General features: G+C 40.0%; 1 protein-coding gene across 17 annotated transcripts in view; it reads left to right on the top strand.

The window, feature by feature from the left end:
• Positions 1-20,921, top strand: part of CACNA1D (calcium voltage-gated channel subunit alpha1 D) — a 537,366-nt gene that overhangs the window by 399,409 nt on the left and 117,036 nt on the right. For all 17 annotated transcript variants that reach the window (XR_014225629.1, XM_082266515.1, XM_082266513.1 and 14 more), the window contains exons 23-26: positions 460-547; positions 9,280-9,387; positions 12,335-12,387; positions 20,282-20,428. Coding sequence is in view for 16 of the 17 variants with exons in the window: in XM_082266515.1 (XP_082122641.1) it covers positions 460-547; positions 9,280-9,387; positions 12,335-12,387; positions 20,282-20,428 (396 nt within the window). In the remaining variant the exon portion in view is untranslated. The remainder of the gene's footprint in view (positions 1-459; positions 548-9,279; positions 9,388-12,334; positions 12,388-20,281; positions 20,429-20,921) is intronic.

Genomic DNA, 20,921 nt, shown 5'->3' with positions numbered 1-20,921 from the left:
TGAAGTTATAAAAGCTTGGGTATGTTCCTCACACTCTTTAGAACTGAAGAAGCTACTTGGATTAGTAGCAAAACACCTTCACCATTACAATCTAATTCTATATGTCTAACTACTATATAAGCTATACTGTGCAAAAGTACTCTTTTTTTGTTACAATACTATGAGGCTGAAAACAGAAGCACTAGCTGTGCAGTTCTACTATAATTGATTTGGACATGGACCTAGCAATATAGCAACACAATAACAAAAAATCTTTATCCAGAAGGGCCTCCCTCTCATATGTCCCATGTATTTTACAGGATATGTAGGGTGAGTCATAGAGATAATACAAGTCTCGTGTTAGATTATCTTTTGTCTGTCTGTTTGGAATCAATAATCAATAATTGGTAGATAAAATACGTTTCATTTTGCACAGCGATCTTACGTCCAAACCCAACCATACACTGTCTATTTCTACAGGTCAAGTGCTATATCTGTAGTGAAAATCCTGAGAGTATTGAGGGTACTCCGGCCTCTGAGAGCAATCAACAGAGCTAAAGGGCTGAAGGTATGGTTCTCGACTTTTGATTTAAATTGTTATTGTGTAACTTAAAGTATAACTAAAGGCAACATTTTTTTTTTTGCTTTAGATAGAGTGGAAAGGGATTAGAGTGCCTGTCGGGTTTTTATTACTGACTGTACCCTTGTTAGGGAGATTAACCCTCTCTGTTTGTCTTGTTTACCATTACCACCAAGAGTAAAAGAAAATTAAAAATTTTGGGCTGACACCAGAACAGTAATCGGGGGAAAATCTTTGAATGGGGACACTAGTTCTGGTGACCCCAGTGCAGTGGTGGCGAACCTTGGCACCCCAGATGTTTTGGAACTACATTTCCCATGATGCTCAACTACACTGCAGAGTACATGAGCATCATGGGAAATGTAGTTCCAAAACATCTGGGGTGCCAAGGTTCACCACCACTGCACTAGTGATACCCTGGGATTCCCTCACATTGTGGGATTTCCACTCACTTCCTGTTTTGGCTCTGGGACAGTAGGTGAAGGGAAATCTCCCCAATTGGACGATGGCAAAAAAAAATGATAACTCTCCCTTCATACAGTATATTCAAGATAGTTACTGTATCTGAGCACCACAACCTAAAAACACAATTAAATTCAATTTTAAGATTTAAAGCACACTCACTCATCCATCCATGTCTCCATGTTTTCTTTTGTTGAGAAATCACTTCGAAAAACACCCATGTAGCATTTCTAGCCACGACCATCTTGAGTAATAAGGGCAGATGATGCATATAGCATTTACTTCCTGGAATCCATCTGCCTTTATGTCTGGTATGCAGGCAAAAGGGTGTGCCTAGCTGAGAAAGCCCCTCCTCTGCTCCTCCGGATGAAAGAAAAAAGAATATCAATGAAGACTCCTGGGATGTATGACATCATTTGCCTAGGCTAGAAATCAGGAAGCATCTTAAGAAATGTAAAAAAAAAAAAAAAAGTAAAAAAAATAAAAGTTTAAAACAAGTAAATATAATATACCTTCTTTTCAATTTTCCTAAGGATAGCAGCATAAGGATTAACCGCTTGCCGACCAGCCGCCGTAGGTTTACAGCGGCAGGCCGGCTCTGTCCCGCGAGACGACGTAGATGTACATCACTTCGCTGGACAGCTAGGTCTCTGTGTTCATGCAGCAAGCCCACCCCCCCCCCCACAGTTAGAAGGCACCCCCTAGGGATACATTTAACCCTTTGATCGCCCCTGGTGTTAACCCCTTCCCTGCCGGTGTCATAGTACAGTAACAGTGTATGTTTTTAGCACTGATTACTGAAGTAATGTCTCCGGTCCCCCCAAAAGTGTCAAAAATGTCAGTTAGGTGCTTGATCTGTCCGCCACAATGTCAGAGTCCTGCTAAAAATCACTGATCGCCTCCATTATTAGTAAAAACAAAATAAATAAATAAAAATGACATAAATCTTTCCCCTCGATTGTAGGCGCGATTACTTTTGCACAAACCAATCAATATACACTCATTGGGATTTTTTCTACCAAAAATATGGAGCAGAATTCAAAATGGACTAAAAATGATGAACATTTTTTTTATTGGAAATGTTATATAGCAGAAAGTAAAAAATATTGTTTTTTTTTTTTTCAGAATAGTCGCTCTTTTTTTGTTTTTAGCGCAAAAAAGGCAGAGGTGATCAAATACCACCAAAATAAAGCTCTATTTGTGGGGAAAAAGAACATCAATTTTATTTGGGTACAGTGTAACACGACCGCGCAATTGTCCGTTAAAGTAACGCATCGCCATATCGCAAAAAATAGCCTGGTCATTAGGGGGTAAATCCTTCTGGTCCAGAAGTTGTTAAAATAGTTAATGTTGATTGAGAGAGTAAAGTTCCACATTAATCCTGGACTACCATAGGGAATTTGTTGAAATATCTATTTAATTTGCTGTGAGCTATTTAGAGAATAGGCAAAGGAGAATCAATGAGCATAAAATAAAATGTGCCTCATTAAACAATTATGGCTCCTACACTCTACAGATCATATTGGTAGGAGTTTATTGGTCCTATTAATCAGTAATCTGGCGCCTCTCCGCAGCATGAGTACTGCAGCACACTGGGAAAACTAATGATTTTCAGTGGAGGTAGTTGGAGCATTTTTATTTTGGAAGAACTTTATGAAAAATATATACTAAAATAGTACAATGAAAGGAAGCAATAATGTATGCTTCCTTTAATTTGTTGTATACGCTGCCTAAAAAAAATCCAGTTTTACAAAACTAGCAAAGCATTTTCAACATGCTTGTGCTGTATTTTTACACCCTATGTGACTTTTGATGCCTATAGGAAATACATTTTTACATGCAAAAATGCATGTATTATGTTCACAGGTCTCCCTATGAAAATGGGATTTTTCAGGCTGTGAAAACGTTCGGACGTGGCTACCTGGACACGTGGGACTTGGGTGGAGGACCCCTATTATTTCTTTTACCACTCTGCAAGAATAATAAAGTGGTTTTCTACTCATCCTCCTGTTCCATTTGTCCCGGTGGACCCCTTTGGGATGTAGGCTTGGTCTAGTGCCTGCCTATAGGCCTTTTCCCCTTTGGGTTTGGCGCCATTTGGTGTCCATTACCCTCTTGGGATTTACTCTTGGATCATTGGTCTCAATGGTTCACCATGGGATGTATATCCTACTATGCCCGGCATGCTCTGTGATGGTCTGTTTAAAAGGCTTTTAGAAACAGTTATATGAACATTGAAGAAGCTACAATGGGGAGCCTAACCGCTCAGGGAAATGCGTATAACTTGCCAAGTACCCTGTTTCTATTCATAGATACGATAATGATATGATGGATGTAAAATCCTAATTTTTATACTTACATATTGTGTTTTTATCTATCTTGATGGATTCATTAAAGTTGTAATTCTTATATCAAAAATATGTTGTACGATATTTGAAGACATTTTCACAGCCTTAAAAATCCCATTTTCATAGGGAGACACGTGAGTCAAACTCTTTCATCCTTTGGATTTGAGAGGACTTTGGCGCCCTCTATCCCCCCCCCCACTTTTCCTATTATGCATTTTAGGGATGTGACTGTGAACACCTGTCTATAGAACCGATATCTTCCTATTTTTGTCTGCATGTATTATGTCTTTTGCAACAAAACAAGTTTGTGTAAAAATGTTTATATTACAGCATATCAGGCATTAGATATGGTAACTTCATTCGTTTTTTTTCTGACTTTTTTTCTTTTTCTCACCTGCTGATCTTGTCAGTATTACACTTCCTGTCCTATGGTGACAGTGCTCACTCACTGCACTGTATTTGTAGATGAGCAGCATTGTCAGCCTAGGCTGCTCTCATGGTTTGGACTACAAACAACTGCCCTCTTCTTATCAACCAAACATAGTGTTCTGTAGCCCACAGAAGAGAACTAAGAAGCCTATTAACATTGTTTCAGCACTTAGTTCAGTGCACAGAAAGTTAGAAGGATACTAGATTTCTGGGAGGACAAGCAGGTATTTTTGTGTACTTGAAAAAATATAATTGATCTGAAAAATAGAAAAACAGTGCAGCCACCACATATAAGGATTAAATGCGATATATTACATTGTAGTTGTTGGTTTTGGATATACCTAAAGCGGATCTTTACCCATATTTTCAACTTCCTCTAATCATAATGCCCATCCACAGTACAGTGCTAAATTGATATTATCAATATATTTTTTTAATTAATTATAAATACCTTTTTTTCATGTAAATTGCCTACATTTTCTATCCCGGCTGCCTAGGTGATTATGCCATTAAGTGATTCCCGTGGACTTCTGGGATATCGGCGTCATCTATCCCAGGAGTCTTCGGGAAGCCTAATAGTCTAATCTCGCGGTATTTCCAGACAGGAAATGGTGCGATCAGGAAGAGCTAAGGAGCAGGTTGCTATAACAACAGGGCAGAAACGTCCACCGCCGCCAATTGTTACGGCAACCTGTTGATAACACTGTGCGCGGGGCACTGTCATTAGTGTGCGAGATCAGGAGGTGAATGCTGGGTAAACCAGCTTCACTACATCCCAAAACTCACTGGCACTGACTTCAGATGCCCACATCTAATATGGCGTCCGCCAGCATATCATCAGGGCCCAGTCACCTGGACATTTGGCAAGTAAGGTCTTTATTTACAATACAAAAAGAGAAACATGAAGTGTGGGACTTTTAAAGGGTGCCGAGAGAAAAACTATTCAAGTATTGTATATAAAAAATATATAATATAATAAAAATATATAATAGGTATTATATATATTATATATAAAAATAATATATAAGCAGACCTGGAGCAGCGTGGGTGTCTGATCATATTGAGATCGGTGCTCACTTTAAATTTAGGTGAAACTGATTTAATACTGAACAATATGCATTAAATGTCTATTTTATCAATACAAACCGGAATTTGTAAAGCAGAGATCCTTGTGGATGATCTAATTTGGGGAGTGTTTTTCTTTGAAGCTCTCAAGCCAACAACAGCCGACTGCAGAAGTGATGTCATGTGATGGTTAACTTTCCTTGTCTTTTTTCTTTTCTGAGCATGCCCAGTCTTGCTAATCTGCTGTCTGTCGGCCGAAATCTGTACTGACTGGCGAACAATCGGCCGTTCTGGTGTTGGCCAACAAAAATTTTAATGCCTGCACGACAGATTCTGTTCGGCCGAGAATGCGCTGTCGGCTGTCGGAAGCATCATACTAACAAGCCTACAATCGGCCGATCGGTCTTCGGCCGAATATTTACGGCCGACAATCGGTACGCGTGTACGGGGCTTTAGTCAAACTTACCTTCATTGATACCTTTGTGTCCCCTCTGCGGGGGACTCGATATGTAGGCTACACACCTTCAGTGTGGAGAGGTCGTGGGTACCCGGGATTGTTAGGGAGTCACCCAGACATACTATATTGATGGGCTTTAACACAAGTGTATGTTGTGTAAGTGCACATTTCAGAGTTTGAATAAAGTTGGATTTTATTTAAAACGGTATCACACTAGTGGGGCTGTTGTCTTGTTTACATATACCCATGTGGATGATGGTGTGGTACTGAGGGAAAGGAGGACGTTTATCCATCTTGGAAGTATGGAATCTGAATGCAGAGGATATTTGATCTATTGACCTGGTGCAAGGAGCTATTGTACTAAACGAGTGAGCCCTATCCATGAGAGTGGGGGGCATATACCTCTGGTGAGTTTCCAATTCCCTTGGGGTGACCAGCACTTTGGTGGAGGATTAGTAGGTGCTCCCTTTCCGTAGAACTGCACAAGTGGGACCTTTGGCTTTTCTCCCTCACCTCTGTTTTGGAGTTTATCCAGATATGGACTCTGCTTTTTGATAGCACTGTTTGATGGACGTTCCCTCCGTAATACAAACTTTTTTGTGCATTTATTTATTTGCCATTTTTGTATATTTATTTATTTATTTCAGGTTCTTATATAGCGCTGTCAATTTACGCAGCGCTTTACATATACATTGCACATTCACATCAGTCCCTGCCCTCGAGGAGCTTACAATCTAAGGTCCCTAACTCACATTCATACATACATAGTAGGGCCAATTTTATACAGGATCCAATTAACCTACCAGCATGTCTTTGGAGTGTGGGAGGAAACCGGAGTACCCGGAGGAATCCCACGCAGGCACAGGGAGAACATGCAAACTCCAGGCAGGTAGTGTCGTGGTTGGGATTCGAACCAGCGACCCTCTTGCTGCTAGGTGAAAGTGTAACCACTACACCACTGTGCCGCCCGTATAGAGACTGGTGTGAGAATTATGCATCTGACCACTAGGTGATTGCGCTACTAATGCCAGTTTTTCCAATTGTGATTAGTTGGTGTTGTATATGATATGTGGGCTACGTATTCCGGGTTTGCGGGATCCACTTAAGACAAGCTTACCTCCGAAATACAATGTGCTCCATGCAATTCAGTAGTAAAACAAACTCTTATGTGTTTCCCTGAAGAAGCCAGTTCTGGCGAAACTGGTCGGAAATAGCACCAAAAAAAACGCATTGAAAGATGTGTCTTTCTACCAAACATATGTTTGTATTGTAATGTTTTTATAAAAAATCTGTTTGATAAATAAAATGTTTGTATTTTTTATATATAATACCTGAATAGTTTTTGTCTCGGCACCCTTTAATAGTCCCACACTTCATGTTTCTCTTTTTGTCTTGAACCAATTGGGATGATGGTGAATATAACTTTTGTAAATTTTGGCTCCATCAACAACACTCGATAGTCTTTATTTACAATATTGACAATATCCACATTAAAAAAAGCATTTTGTAAAGCTCACAAGGATGTTTTTATTCCATTGCTGAGTATGGGACTGTAGCTCCACTTTAAATATTTATAAAGTAAATTAAAAAAATAAAGACAAAAGCACAAGAAAATGTTGTAAAGTCGCATCAGTGCACATTAAAATCATACATCAATGCTCAAAAAAATGTGAATATTCATGAACCAACTGTTTAACTCATGTTGCAACATGCAGTTTTCGGTTGCAGATATATAAAGAAGCTCCAATTTCTGTGACCAATTTATCCAGCAAAGACCTACGTATCTAAAAACCGGGGGCAACAGATTTCCAAGAGCTGCATTTGGTAGCCCTTTTCTATTTTCTTCATAAAAAATTATACAACATTTCCTCATAGCAGGAATATAGACTTGAAGGATGTGAGTGATTAGATATGAATTTTAAATGTAGGCCTCGTCATCAGGATTCTGAACCGGGGTCTGCAGAAAGCAGATTACTGCCAGGATATAAATGAAAGCCATTAAATAGGAGTTCCGTCATTTTTTGACAGGAATATTTTCTAAAAGCAGACTAGTAGTAAATATTTGTTTCCTTCATAATATGCATTGATATGAAGGGGTATATTTATATAGCAGTGAATCTGACATTCCCCAAGCATTCACTACAGGTGAATTTTTCTGATGCATGTGTTTTACATAGCGGTGATTGATTCACCACCGGTAAATATTTTGTGAAAGTCACATTCACTGCTTTGTAACTATTCCCCTATAACACTTACAGGTATTTATTACCCAAGTATAACAGTACTGCTCTTCATATACAGATAGCCTAATTTATTAAAGTTCTACTAAAAATCTCACATCCCTCTTGGAAGATTTAATCCTGTTGGTTGTATGTCAAAACATTAAACAGTACAAAACTTGGAAGAAGAAGAAACATACCCACCCCACATGTAAGCAGCTTTGTAAAATGTAGCTGCAGTGGATTACAGAGAACTGTAATAGATACGGTTAGCAGTTCCATGACTGGTTTTGGCCAGGGTTGCTTATTAAGCCCTGGCAATTAATTATCTTTAATTTATGTCATTACTCTAAACTCATGACAGCAGACTTGTTTACTATAGATAGAGAGAAAACACAAGCGCCATCTAAGTGTAGCACATCGGATATTTATTAGCAAGTTGTATAAAGGTACTCACAAAATTCATGTGTGTGAAAACATTGGAAAGCGCTGTAGTGCATATCCCCCTATGGATAGGGATCCGTCAGGATGGCCTTGGCGGGTGCGGCTGGCATTGATGTGGCTGGTGGATGTCGGCACCTCCTGGGTTCAGCGATGTGTCTGCACAGCCTCACGTGATGTGACCGGGTGCAGAGGGGTTGCCAAGGTGACGCGTTTGCGGAGAATGCGCTCCTTCCTCAGGCCTATTAGCGCCATTTTAGTTGAGAGCTTAAATAGGACTGGATCGAGCCCGTTGGGTCCTAAGGGTCTGGACTAGCAGTGACCGATGCCTATCCCATGAACACAGGGCTGTCTTTAGTATTGACTGGACCCTGGGCAAATATTTTCTTCGGCCCTACCAAATGCACTATCAACTATTTGTGGGCAGTGGGGGCGCAAGGGGCAGCTGCTTTGGGCCCCACAACAATGGCTGGGCCCGGGGCAGCTGCCCCTTTTTGCCCTGTGTTAAAGACAGCCCTGCATGAACAGCTACCAGATTATATGGAACAAAGTGCTGCCCTAAAACAAAAGTTCCCTAATAAACAATTCCCTGAATCTCTTCTGGATGAGGCATACACCACATACTTAACAGGCCCAAAACATACACAAATAGGAATACAGGAGAAATCAGAGAATATATTCCAATGTTTTTACACACATGAATTTTGTGAGTACCTTTATACCACTTGCTAATAAATATCAGATGTGCTACACTTAGATGGCGCTTGTGTTTTCTCCCTAGCAACCCACAAGCCTCTTCTTGCTTGCACACTGAGCAGCCATTTAAAGGAGCCAGCACATGAACTCTTTTAAGGACTTAAGTGGACTTTTTTGTCCTATTCATATGAACAGTACCTATGGGATGTAGCCTTACCCACCTTCTTTGCGCTAATATGATTGTCCTATGTTGTTACTATAGATTACTGTACTTTTTACTTTACCAATAATGTTGTGCTGCCTTATCTTAGTGTAGTCTATAGGTATGATTTTGTGTTGCTTGTTTTATTGTGTGTTCATGTATTTTTAGTTTTGAAACAGAATGCTCAATGTTTGGGTCCATGATTTACCTTCCATTTACCTAGCCTGCAAAATATTTCAGCAGCATGCTGTCTTCAAAATTCTTTTTTTTTTCTTTGAGGTTTTTTAATTAAACATGTAACTTTTATTCTGTTAAAAAAAAAAAAAAAAAACATGTAACTTTTAAGACAGTGTATTATCGGTAAGTAATTATTTAAATATTACACTTTTCTGCCATTTCAGCATGTTGTTCAATGTGTGTTTGTCGCCATCCGGACTATTGGCAACATCATGATCGTTACAACATTACTGCAGTTCATGTTTGCCTGTATCGGAGTTCAGCTATTTAAGGTAAGTGATCTGATGAAAGAGATTGGTAAATAGTCTGCTTTTGGGAATAGAAGAATTTAACCCTTTTACTACTACAGTTTTTCTTATTTTCCAGCCTAAAAGTATAATTTTAAAGACCCTATAGTGTATAGTGACTAACACTACTGTAATGGCAAAAAGTTATTTTACACTGTAGTATGGAAACACAAGATTTTATTAACCTTTGTTTTGTTTGAGTTCAGGTCAGCACTGGCAGAACATACACTATATTACCTAAAGTATTGGGATGCCTGCCTTTACACGCACATTAACTTTAATGGCATCCCTGTCTTAGTCCGTAGGGTTCAATATTGAGTTGGCCCACCCTTTGCAGCTATAACAGCTTTGACTAATCTGGGAAGGCTGTCCACAAGGTTTAGGAGTGTGTCTATGGGAATGTTTGACCATTCTTACAGAAGCTCATTTGTGAGGTCAGGCATTGATGTGAACGAGAAGGCCTGGCTTGCAGTCTCTGCTCTAACTCATTCCAAAGCTGTTCTATTGGGTTGAGGTCTGGACTCTGTGCAGGCCAGTCAAGTTCCTCCACCCCAAACTCGCTCATCTATGTCTTTATGGACCAAAGCAAGGTCTAAAAAGACATGGGTGAGCGGGTTTGGGGTGGAGGAACTTGACTGGCTTTTACAGAGTTCTGACCTAAACCCAATAGAACACCTTTGGGATGAATTAGTGCAGAGACTGCGAGCCAGGCCTTCTCATCTATCTTCAGTGCCTGACCTCTGGAAGAATGGTTAAACATTCCCATAGACACACTCTTAAACCTTGCGGATAGCCTTCCCAGAAAAGTTAAAGCTGTTAGGGTGGGCCAACTCAATATTAAACCCTACAGACTAAGACTGGGATGCCATTAAAGTTCATATGCCTGTAAAAAGCAGGTGTCCCAAAACTTTTGGTAATAAAGTGTATATCATAGCACTGAATATACAAGCTTATTCAAGGTAAAAGGAATTGGGGGCACCACTTACTGTATACCCTCAACAGTGCTTAGCTAGTACCTAATTTTGTTGTGTATAATACCTTACAAATGGCAATATTATATAATAGTGGAAAATATATAGTAGTAGTAGTAGCATAGTGGGACTAATAGTGGAAATGCTTACCAGTATTTAATAAAAATAAAAAAATGACCAAAATTTGTAGAGAAATATAAAAATGTTTTTTTTTTAAATACAAATGACAACAATACATTTAATATATTTAAATCATCTACATTCTGATAAATCTAAAATTGTTTAAAATAACCTAATTGTACATGAGCCAAAAAAGAAAAAAAATATCGGTGTTTATTACCTCAGTAATTAATATTGTGGACAAATCATCCATTCAAAAAATGTAATCTTCTTCAAAGTAAATCTGCCTAGAAAAAATATTCTCTTATATCTAAATTGGACTTAAAACATCTCAAACAACAAATACCGTATATCATGCATATCTATATATCTTCCAACTGAGCCAGATGTTAATAGAACTGAACATCCACAGTTTATTGTTTTGGGTATACTGCTGAAAATGGTGAAATATTTTGGCCTGAGCAAGGATATAGTCAGAGGCGTAACTAGAGCCTTCAGGGCCCCGATGCAAGAAACCATGAAGGGCCCCCCCAGATCCCTGGCCGGGGCCCTTCCCTTCAAGCCCAGGGCTCTTCCCACTAATCCTGGGGCTCTTTACTCTCGTTGCATGGCCTTTTATTACGGTCCCGCAGCAGGATCCTTTCACAAGTTCTGCAGTGGGCTCCCTTCCTGCAATCTTTGGGCCTCCCCACAGTGGTGCAATGCCAGGGCCCGGTCGCAAGTGTGACTTTTGCAATCCTGGAAGTTCACCCACTGGTTTGCTACTGGGCCCCCTGGAGCATGGGGCCCGGTAGCAATCGCAACCCCTGCAACCCCTGTAGTTACGCCCCTGGATATAGTCATATGGCAAACCTATCCCCATATTGAGAATATAGCTTTTCAAACAAATTGAACCATTTTATGAAGCAGATTATCACTCTAAGATGGTAAATTAGTCATAGACAATCCACAATAAATAAAGGCATGTGCACACATACAGGCATCAGTGGACAGACATCTCTGCTGGGGTAGAGAGTACAACCTGCAGTAGACATCTTCATTGGCTTCAATCGATATTCAGTTTGATACTATACCAATGCTGTCCTTTTTTTTTTGTTGTCCGACAACCATTTCTGCCTTGAGTCTAAGGACCGCTTGATAGGATGTTTGGGGTTGGATGGAGTTAAATGATCAATTCTGGCAAACATTTTCCTGGGTCCTTTAAGCAGATCTAGTCTATCAACTCTGTTGAGTTAAAGTATAACTAAATGCAAAACTTTTTTTTTTTTGTTTTTTTTTGTTTTAGTTTTGAACAGAGTGAAGATGGATTAGAAAAACTGTCACATTTTATTGCTGATATGGCCATATTATGGAGAGTCACCCTCTCTATTTGTCCTGTTTATCATTATCATTGAAAGTCAAAGTAAAGGAAATCCCAAGCAGGGATTGTGACCTCTGGGGCCCCCAGAGGTTCCTTTAATTTGCAGGGATTTCCTCTCACTTCCTGTTTTGGCTATGGGACAGGAAGTGAATGGAAAGCTTCCCAATGGGACATATTGCAAAAAAAAAAAAATATTGACAGAGGCTATAATCCTCCTTTGCCTATGGTTCTACTTTAAACCCACAATATTGTTTGTTGAGATCCATTAAAATACAGCTCCACCTTCGATTACTTTTTTTTTTTTTTTTTTTTTTAGAAGCTACCCTCTCCCTGGACATACAAGCTTGCCTCCTAAATTTTTGAACACTCTGATAATCTTTTAGTGTAAAAAGTTATAATATTTTAGCTTGCCAAAAATACTATAAAGACTGTATAAACAAATTTAAAGCTGAACAATTATAATTTTTTCATTCAAAATTAGGGTAAATTCTATCGATGTTCTGATGAAGCAAAGCAGACTCCAGAAGAGTGCAAGTAAGTATCTGCATTGTTATCATTCTACTAAAAAATTGTATGGCTTTGTAACTTTTTATGTAAGTTACTTTAAGTGTTGATAATGTAACTATCCAGTCTTTGGAAGTTTTGTAGTTTAAATACTGTAGTATTCATACTTTAATCTTAAACTCTACTCCACCGAACATCCTTTGACTGAAAGAGACTAGGAGGAATATTTTTTTTTTTTAAAGGGTAATTTTTTTGTACATACAAAGAAATAGTACATAACAGCTGGTTTCAAGTACAAAATAAAGACAATTGTCACAAAAAAGGGGGGTTAAACAAACAGTGTTCCAATATTGACATACATCATATGAATAATGTCCACTCATCTCAAGTGGATCACGGAATAAAGAACCATATTTGGTATATATATATATATATATATATTCACTTGCCAGTTTACAATAAGAAATATCTTCAAAACAGTGTATAAAAATACAACATTCCAGAAAAAAATAATAAAAAAGATGCAGCAAAAACTCTGTTAGTATTGCTCAATACCATATTTGGTGGGATAGTACGATCAGATGTCACACACACGTCCCATATTTTATGAAATTTACGAGGACAGCCTCGAGCTTCATAGGTCAGTTTGTATAGTGGGAGTAAAAGAAACTTAAATCTGCACTGGTGATTCTTAATAAGTGATGCAGCTGAACACTAATATCTCTGATAACAGATACGTAAAAAATCTCATAAATAGTGCAGCACATAAATAAACAATGTGAATAAATTTGTGTGCAAAATAAACACACCATGATAAACATTAACAAGTGCAAACAATTGAAGAGAAAGTAAATCAAAAGTAAAAGGGCTCTTTCACACTGGCGGTCCGATCAGATCCGCCTGTCAGTTTTTTAGGCGGATCTGATCGGATCCTCCATGCAGCTCTATGGGGCAGCGGATGTCAGCGGAGACACCTCCGCTGACACCCGCTGCCATCCGTATCCGATCCTGTCCGTGAAATCTGGACGGATGGAAACCCTATTTTTCCATCCGTTCAGTAATCGGATCGGATCGGATCTGATGAGAGCGGACAAGCGGTCCGCTCTCATCCGATCCCCCATAGAGGGCAGCGGGGGCTGAGACACCTCCCTCTCCGCTCTGCAAGCGGAGACGGAGCTGTCATCTGCCGGCTCAGCGGGGATCGCGGATCGATATCCGCTGAGCAACACGGATCCGCCTACGGAGGCGAACCGTGTGAAAGAGGCCATAATTCCCAAATTTTATTTTTTATGTGCTTGAAAAGAGATCCAGGAGTAGCCAAAGTGACACTTACCAGAAAGCCAGTGACCCTCTATTGCAGGTCAATGCTCGCATGTATAACCAGAAGGAAACGAACACCAGCACATGGAAATCCCGGTGGCAATATAAGTGTTATCCGATGATCAAGTAATCTCCCGTTTGCTCTCAGCAGACCAGAATGTATGGAAAATAAGGGCTCAACATAGCGTGATACTGTAAAACCCAATCATTTATTAGGAAAGTATTGCACTTGCTTGATAAAAACATGTAAACTGTATGTAGAATCCAGAAGAACAAGATAATCTTTTCCTCCAGTAACAAAAATAGCCGTCGTCCGTATGCGCAGTAGCGTGTGTACGCGTTCCTCCCTACGCGTTTCGTATAGTGGGAGTACCTGATTGACCAGAGTATGCCAAAAGACTATAGTCGGGGGAGCTGACAACTTCCATTGCATAGTTATAGACTTTTCGACATAAAATAAAGCCAATCGTAGAAAAAAAAGTTGGTTGCTCTTAGAGAGGGACTCATCATCAATATAACCAAAAAGACACCTTAATGGGTTACAGATGTTCGATACGAGGGAAATGGAGCTGATAAATGTGGTGACTTCTGACCAGAATGCTCTAACCGGTGAAAATTCCTATACCATATGGTAGGACGCACCAACCCCTGGAGAGCATTTAGCACAGTCCACAGAGGGTATCCTATTTAGCCGATAAAGGAGACTTGGGGTATAATAGACCCTATATAAGAATTTTGTCTGAATAACTTTGTCCCTAGAGGAGATAACTGTAGGTACTTGCAAAGGGAGAATTTCCTGCCACACCTCCTCCATAAGTTCTGGTATATCCGCACGCCAGTAATATGCAAATATAAGTTTAGAATGGTTCGGGTCATTTAATAAGCGTTCCAAAGGGGAAGGCTGTATAGAGATGTTACGTAAGCCAAATTGAGTTGCAGTGGTATGTCTTAATTGAAGATATCTGAAGTAGGCTGTGGAGGGAAGATTAAAGTCTCTACGAAAGTCAGACAAGGATTGGAACGCATCTGCTGTGAAGAAGTGAGAAACTAATTTCACTCCCCGTCTCGGCCAAATTGCCCCATCTGTCCTTTGGAAAAATTCACGTAAGCAAGGATTGTTCCATATAGGGGGAAATGGGAGATTATACAGGTGTACCACCCGAGTGAAGTAAATTTGAAAGTTTAAAAATTTGCAATGTCATGGATAAAATGTTGGTACTGTCTCTACCCAAGTAGACTGACAATAAACAACATTTTGGAGAGATTCATAGGAGGTTGGGATCGCCGCCTCTAAAGCAGTGGCAGCATTTTTAGTTTCAGGGTAGAACCACTAAAGAGCATGAGCCAGAGGCTGCCCTCCAGCAGAGGTAATTGAAGTGTATCTTTAGCAATTCGGAGTGCTACTCCCCCAAACAAAAGATGTAAGGATAGCATCAATCTCAATAAAACAGCGCTTGGGAATATACACCAGCAAATTATTTAGTATGTAGAGGCAGTTTGGCAGGAATATCATCTTAGAAATATTTACTCTACCCAAAAGGGTTAGAGAGAGGTTAGACCATACTTTCAGGGTATTTTTAAGCCTGCTAATAAAAGGGTCCAAATTATTTTTGAGATATAGGGATATTGGCTGCTGTACCACAATACCCAAATAGCAAAAACTAGAAACAATTTTTAACAGGCACGAGGGCGGTAAGGAAAAATTAGCATCTATGTCCAATTAGAAAAGAAGAGATTTTTCCCAGTTAACTAGAAAGCCCAAAAAAAGGCCAAATCTTTGGATAGCCTGCAATAGATTAGATAATGAGGATTGGGAATCCGCTAAATAGATTAGCATGTCATCTGCATAGAGTGAAACCTTTTCCTCAAGCCCATTAATCACCAATACCTTAATATCAGGGTTAGCTCTTTTTCTCAGTTCAGCCAGGGGTTCCATTACCATGGCAAACAAGAGCGGCCAAAAGGGGCAACCCTGCCTAGTGCCCCATGTTATAGGAAAGGATTAAGAAATAAAGTTATTTACCCTCAATCTAGCCCTGGGCCTGTAATACAGCAGTCAAATCCAATGGAGGAATACATCACCAAAGCCAAACTTCGCCAATATTTCCTGCAGATACGGCCATTCGACCGAATCAAAGGCCTTGTGTGTATCCAATGACTATACGACTCTCGAGACCATATTGTCGTGTTTGGTTTGCATGTTAGTAAAGAGTCTGTGTATATTGATGAAAGTGGATTGGCCCGGAATACAGCCAGTTTAATCCGACCTTATAAAAGTAGGAATTACTTTTATACCTAATATACCTACTTTTATACCTAATTACCTAAGAGCAAGGATTTTGGCAAGAAGTTTGACGTCCAAGTTAATTAGGAAAATAGGGCAGTATGACTCACAATTACGGAGATCCTTATAAGGTTTTATTAGAAGAACATTTAGGGCTTTGGACATACAAGAATGTAATCACCCCTCCTCCATTGCATGGTTAAAAACTTGCAATAGGTGGAAGGTCAAGATCTCTCTATATTGCAGATACCACTCTATAGGGAAATCATCCAATCCTGGTGTTTTATTGTGTGGAAAAGACTGCATGGCTGTACCTATTTCCTCAGATGTCAAAGGAGCATCTAACAATGAGACTTGATCTGTGGATAACCTGGGAAGCTGAATGTCATATACTGTAGGTAGTCATCAAATTCTACAATAGTGTAGGGTGCTTTAGTGGTATATAGAGTAGAGTAAAAGGCTACAAATGCCTCTACTATTTCTCTAGTTTGTTTGACCACAACATTAATATTTTCAATTCTGGGAATAGTGCAGAGTTGAAGGTCAGGTTGGGAGAGATATGCTAGGAGACGGCTATTTTTATCTCTAAACTCAAAGATCCTCTGAATCTGATATAGTATTTTTTAGCAGCACTAAATCCAGTTCTCTGGCTTTTTGTCTCTATGTGATGTAATTTTCAGGAGAGGGAGAAGCAGAATAGCTAGTGTCCGCAGCATAATGGTCTTTTTCTGCATCCTTCAATTTAGACTGGGTGGCCTTTCGGGCCTTTCCAATAGCTGCGGCAAAACGCACCATGCATGGTGGCCTTAAAAGCATCCCAGACAATAGGCGTGAAGGCACTCCGCTCATTGTTAACCCAATACGAGTTAATTTCGACAAGTCCCTGATCCGTGACAGCCGGATCCACCAGCCAGAGGGAACTCAATCTCCATAGTTTACAGGAGCCAGATACACTCAGAGCGAGATCCATCAGCAAAGGGGAGTGATCGGACACACTGCTCTGGGAAGCTATCTGATTGCAGAAACCAAACTAACCAGATCACAAGTCAACAAGCAGAGATCAATACGGGACAGTGTACCATGAGTATCTGAATAGCATGAGTATTCCTTAGCATGTTTCCATCTCCAAGCGTTTACCAGATTAAATGTATTCATATAGGACCATAAGGGAGTAGGGGGCTTGGTAGATCCACCAAATCTGTCAAAGAATTATCCAGAACTGTATTAAAATCGCCAGCTATTAGGAGGGGACCCTCTGAGATTTCCATAACTGTACTCATAATACGTTTAAACAGGTCTTTAGTGAATGGTGGCAGTATATATGTTTTAACAAAGGTATATGGTTTACCCAGAATATCAATAATGAGGATAACAAAACATCCCTTGGGATCTGTTTTGACCTGTTTAATGGAAATTGGGGCAGGCTTAGCTATCGATATAGAAGTGCCTCGGGCAAAGATAGAATATGTGCAGTGGATAGCATAAGCTATTTTGGCACGTTTAAGTGCCATAACCCTAGAACCCTGTAAGCGCGTTTCTTGGAGAAGAACAACATGCAGAATATGTCTAGCCAGATACTGAAACATTAATGAGCGTTATACTTTAGAATTGAGCCAACTAACATTCCATGAAATCAGACGTATTGTATTCATAAGCAAAACAACAACAATATCTTAGAAGAATATCAAATGATGCTGTAAATAACTATGACTGTAACACCCCCATCCACAGCAATCCAAATAATTAAAGCTATTCATATTGAATGTACTGTATATACCAAAATCATGAGCACCCACCTACATATTATAAATGGACAAGGGCTGTGACAGAAATGGAACAATAGGAACAAAAACCCCTTTAGAACCGGAACAACCCTAACTCACTCGGCCCCCAAACCCAAACACTCGGGAGCCTCTTCCCCAAAACAAAACCTGCATTGCAAGGAGGACTTGGTTTAGTTGGTCATCGACCCCTGTAGAAGGTTCCAGAATTGCTGGAAGTGTATTTAGTGGAAGAGACAAACTAGAGAGATAGTTCTGTCCAAGCCCACATGTTGAGAGATTGGTTAACGTTCCGAACCCTGTATATAGGATTGAGTCTAACAGGGAAATCACAAGAAGACACATCAGGATCTTGGGCAGCTCAGAAAACTTAAGTACTGTAGCAGATCCAAGTAGAAACGGGACCTTAGACTTCAGGTAGTGCAGCAAAGATAAAATCAGAATACCGTATAAACTTTGTATTGCAAGAGTATAAGGCTGCAGCTGCCAGAAAAATATTAAACAGGTATCATCCTCAGAGATGGATAAAACGGAATGTTATTCAAACGATTATCTTGAGGATGAATAACAGAAAGGGAGATCACTCAATCAGGTATACTCAGCGGGGCGGGATATAGTAGTTGGACCCTGAGAGTGCCTTCAGCCCCAGGGGTTGTCCATCCAGCGTGACATCTCTTGTGGATCAGTTCCCTTGATAGATGACACACAGCATGCTGTATGGAAGCTGTAGGTCATGTAGGCATTTCTTAATGGAGAGAAAAGTCGCATGTTGCTTTTGTGTAGCAGCTGGGAAATCTGGAAAAATAGTAACGTGTTGCCGTTAAACGATACACGACCCTTCTCTCGAACAGCTCTCAGGATCGCCTCTTTGTCACATAAGTATAGCACTTTAATGAGCACTGGACAGGGGGATGCACCTGGCGACAGAGGACGGAGTGGTACCCTATGTGTTCTTTCAATAGCAAATAGGGGCGAGAATTAGAAGTGTCAAAGGTGGTATTAAGCCAGTTCTCCATAAATGTTTCAGGATTCCTGCCCTCATCACCCTCTGTGAACTCCAGAAAATGCAAATTGTTGTGCCTCAGGCAATCTTCCAGATCAATCAACTCAGCTGGTGATTTCCTGGCCTTTACACAAATCATGGACTTTGGCTTGTAATGGACAACTCTCATCCTCCAAGTCACTAATGTGCTGTTCTGCATTAGTGACCCTGTGACGGAGATTTTGCATATCCTATTTAAGAATTGACAAGTCTATCCGAACAGAGTCAATTTGGGTAGTGAGAGAAGCTTGACAGTGCTGGATGGCCTCCATTATTTGTGACAACGTAGGTTTAGCAGCATTCCCCACAGGATGCCTATTATTATGGAGCTCCTGTGTATCATGCTCTGAGGGGAGACAGGCTGGCAATTAAGCTAAGCCAGGATCCACAGATTCTGCAGACTCCCCTGATGGAGATTTAGCCTGGAGAGAGCTGACAGACTGTGTCTGTGTTCCTCCCAGGCCACGAGGAGGGCTGGCACCATCTTGCACCTTTACACAAGAGGGGAGAGGAGCCTTGTAAGCTGGCGTGGCATTCCCAATTTTGACCATCTTCCTGTGATGCAGAAAGGCTGGGAAGGTAAATGCAGGCTATAGGAAGGTACAGGGTCTGCAGGATTAGTATAGGATTGGGTTGGGCAGGATGGAGCTCTGACTAGCAGCTGTTTACATCTCAGCAGTTGGCCACGCCCCTAGGAGGAAAATGAATGTCCGAATAGTGCCTTCATCCAATCAGATGCAGACACTGACTTATAATACAAAAGCCACAGCCGGAAATTAGTCTGAACATAAATCTTTTGGGTGTAAAGCCAGCTCTTTCCTTAGGTTACTTCCTGCCTGGGCTGTCATTTGGAGTGAGTAAACTGGTCCAATGGCTGCAAAGGGAATTACATCTTCTTATTTTACCAAGGTATATCACAATGTATGGAATGATATTACTTAGTCATCTGTGGATTGGCTTCTGGGTTTAGGTCTTACTTTTTAATACGTGAAGTATTTTCAAGAGAAAATATAGATTTTTGAATGTGATTTTAGATGAATTGGAAATACTTTTATCAATATTTTATTTATCTTTATTCCTAATGCAAGCTCTGATTCCTGCTTGGTAGGATGTATAAAGGATGTGTCTTGTTCTTTCTCAAGGCATGTCTATCAGTCAGGTCTGACTGGCTGAACTGAGATTTTATCTTCACAGTGGACTGAGCAGTGAGGCAAACTGCAGTCTTTACAGCTGACCACATTTTGTGGCAAACAGGTAAAGTTGTACTGGCCGAATTTCAATCCATGTCTGGGCAACCTGGTTGTACACAAGTCGAGTCGTTGGGTTTTTCTGCCTAATATTTAAAAGTTATATCAACCACATTACGTTAAAAAATATGTGCTTGTTGCAAAATGCATTATAGTTTCTCTATAGTTTGACTGCATAAAATAGGTATGGCAAGATTCAGTCTGTAAAATACTTTAATTTAAAGATCTATCTTTTCACTTTTTCTTATAGGGGAAAATATATTATCTACAAAGATGGAGATGTTAACAGCCCTTCTATTCGCGAGAGACACTGGCATAATAGTGACTTCAATTTCGACAACGTGCTCTCAGCCATGATGGCACTATTCACAGTCTCTACCTTTGAGGGATGGCCTGCGTATGTAGAATTATTAATCCTCTTTTCAGCTCTGAAGCTATATGCTCTTTTGAATGATTCAAAGTATTTTTTTAACAGCCAGTCAGTCAGCATTTCCCCATCCTGTGTGTGTCCAATGTATTACAATAAAGCTTCTTTATCAGTTGAAGAGTTTTTAGAATTTTTTTGTCTGCTACCTTAATGGGCTCTTCACACCAGCAAGACCCACTGAATGCACAATCCCTGGTGCACGCTGGGAGAACCAGTGATACATCGCACTGTTTATATTTTTTTAGCTATATTTTAATGTCACAAGTGACATTTTTATTTAGTTTTTTTTTTTACTGCAGTGGCTTTGTGATGCAGTAGCTGTCATTGCAATACGCTACGCTGAAAAAAGTAGTCCATGCAATTAAATTTTTTTCTGCACTCCAATGCAGTGCAATGGTGTCAACTGACCTTATAGAAAACAAAGCAGAATGCCTTGTCTATGTGTTGGAACTGCACTGAACAA

Source organism: Pelophylax lessonae (genome assembly GCF_965119305.1).
Source record: "Pelophylax lessonae genome assembly, chromosome: 8".
Taxonomy (NCBI): domain Eukaryota; kingdom Metazoa; phylum Chordata; class Amphibia; order Anura; family Ranidae; genus Pelophylax; species Pelophylax lessonae.
Note: the sequence above shows the minus strand (reverse complement) of the source record. Positions and strands in the feature narration are given on the sequence as shown.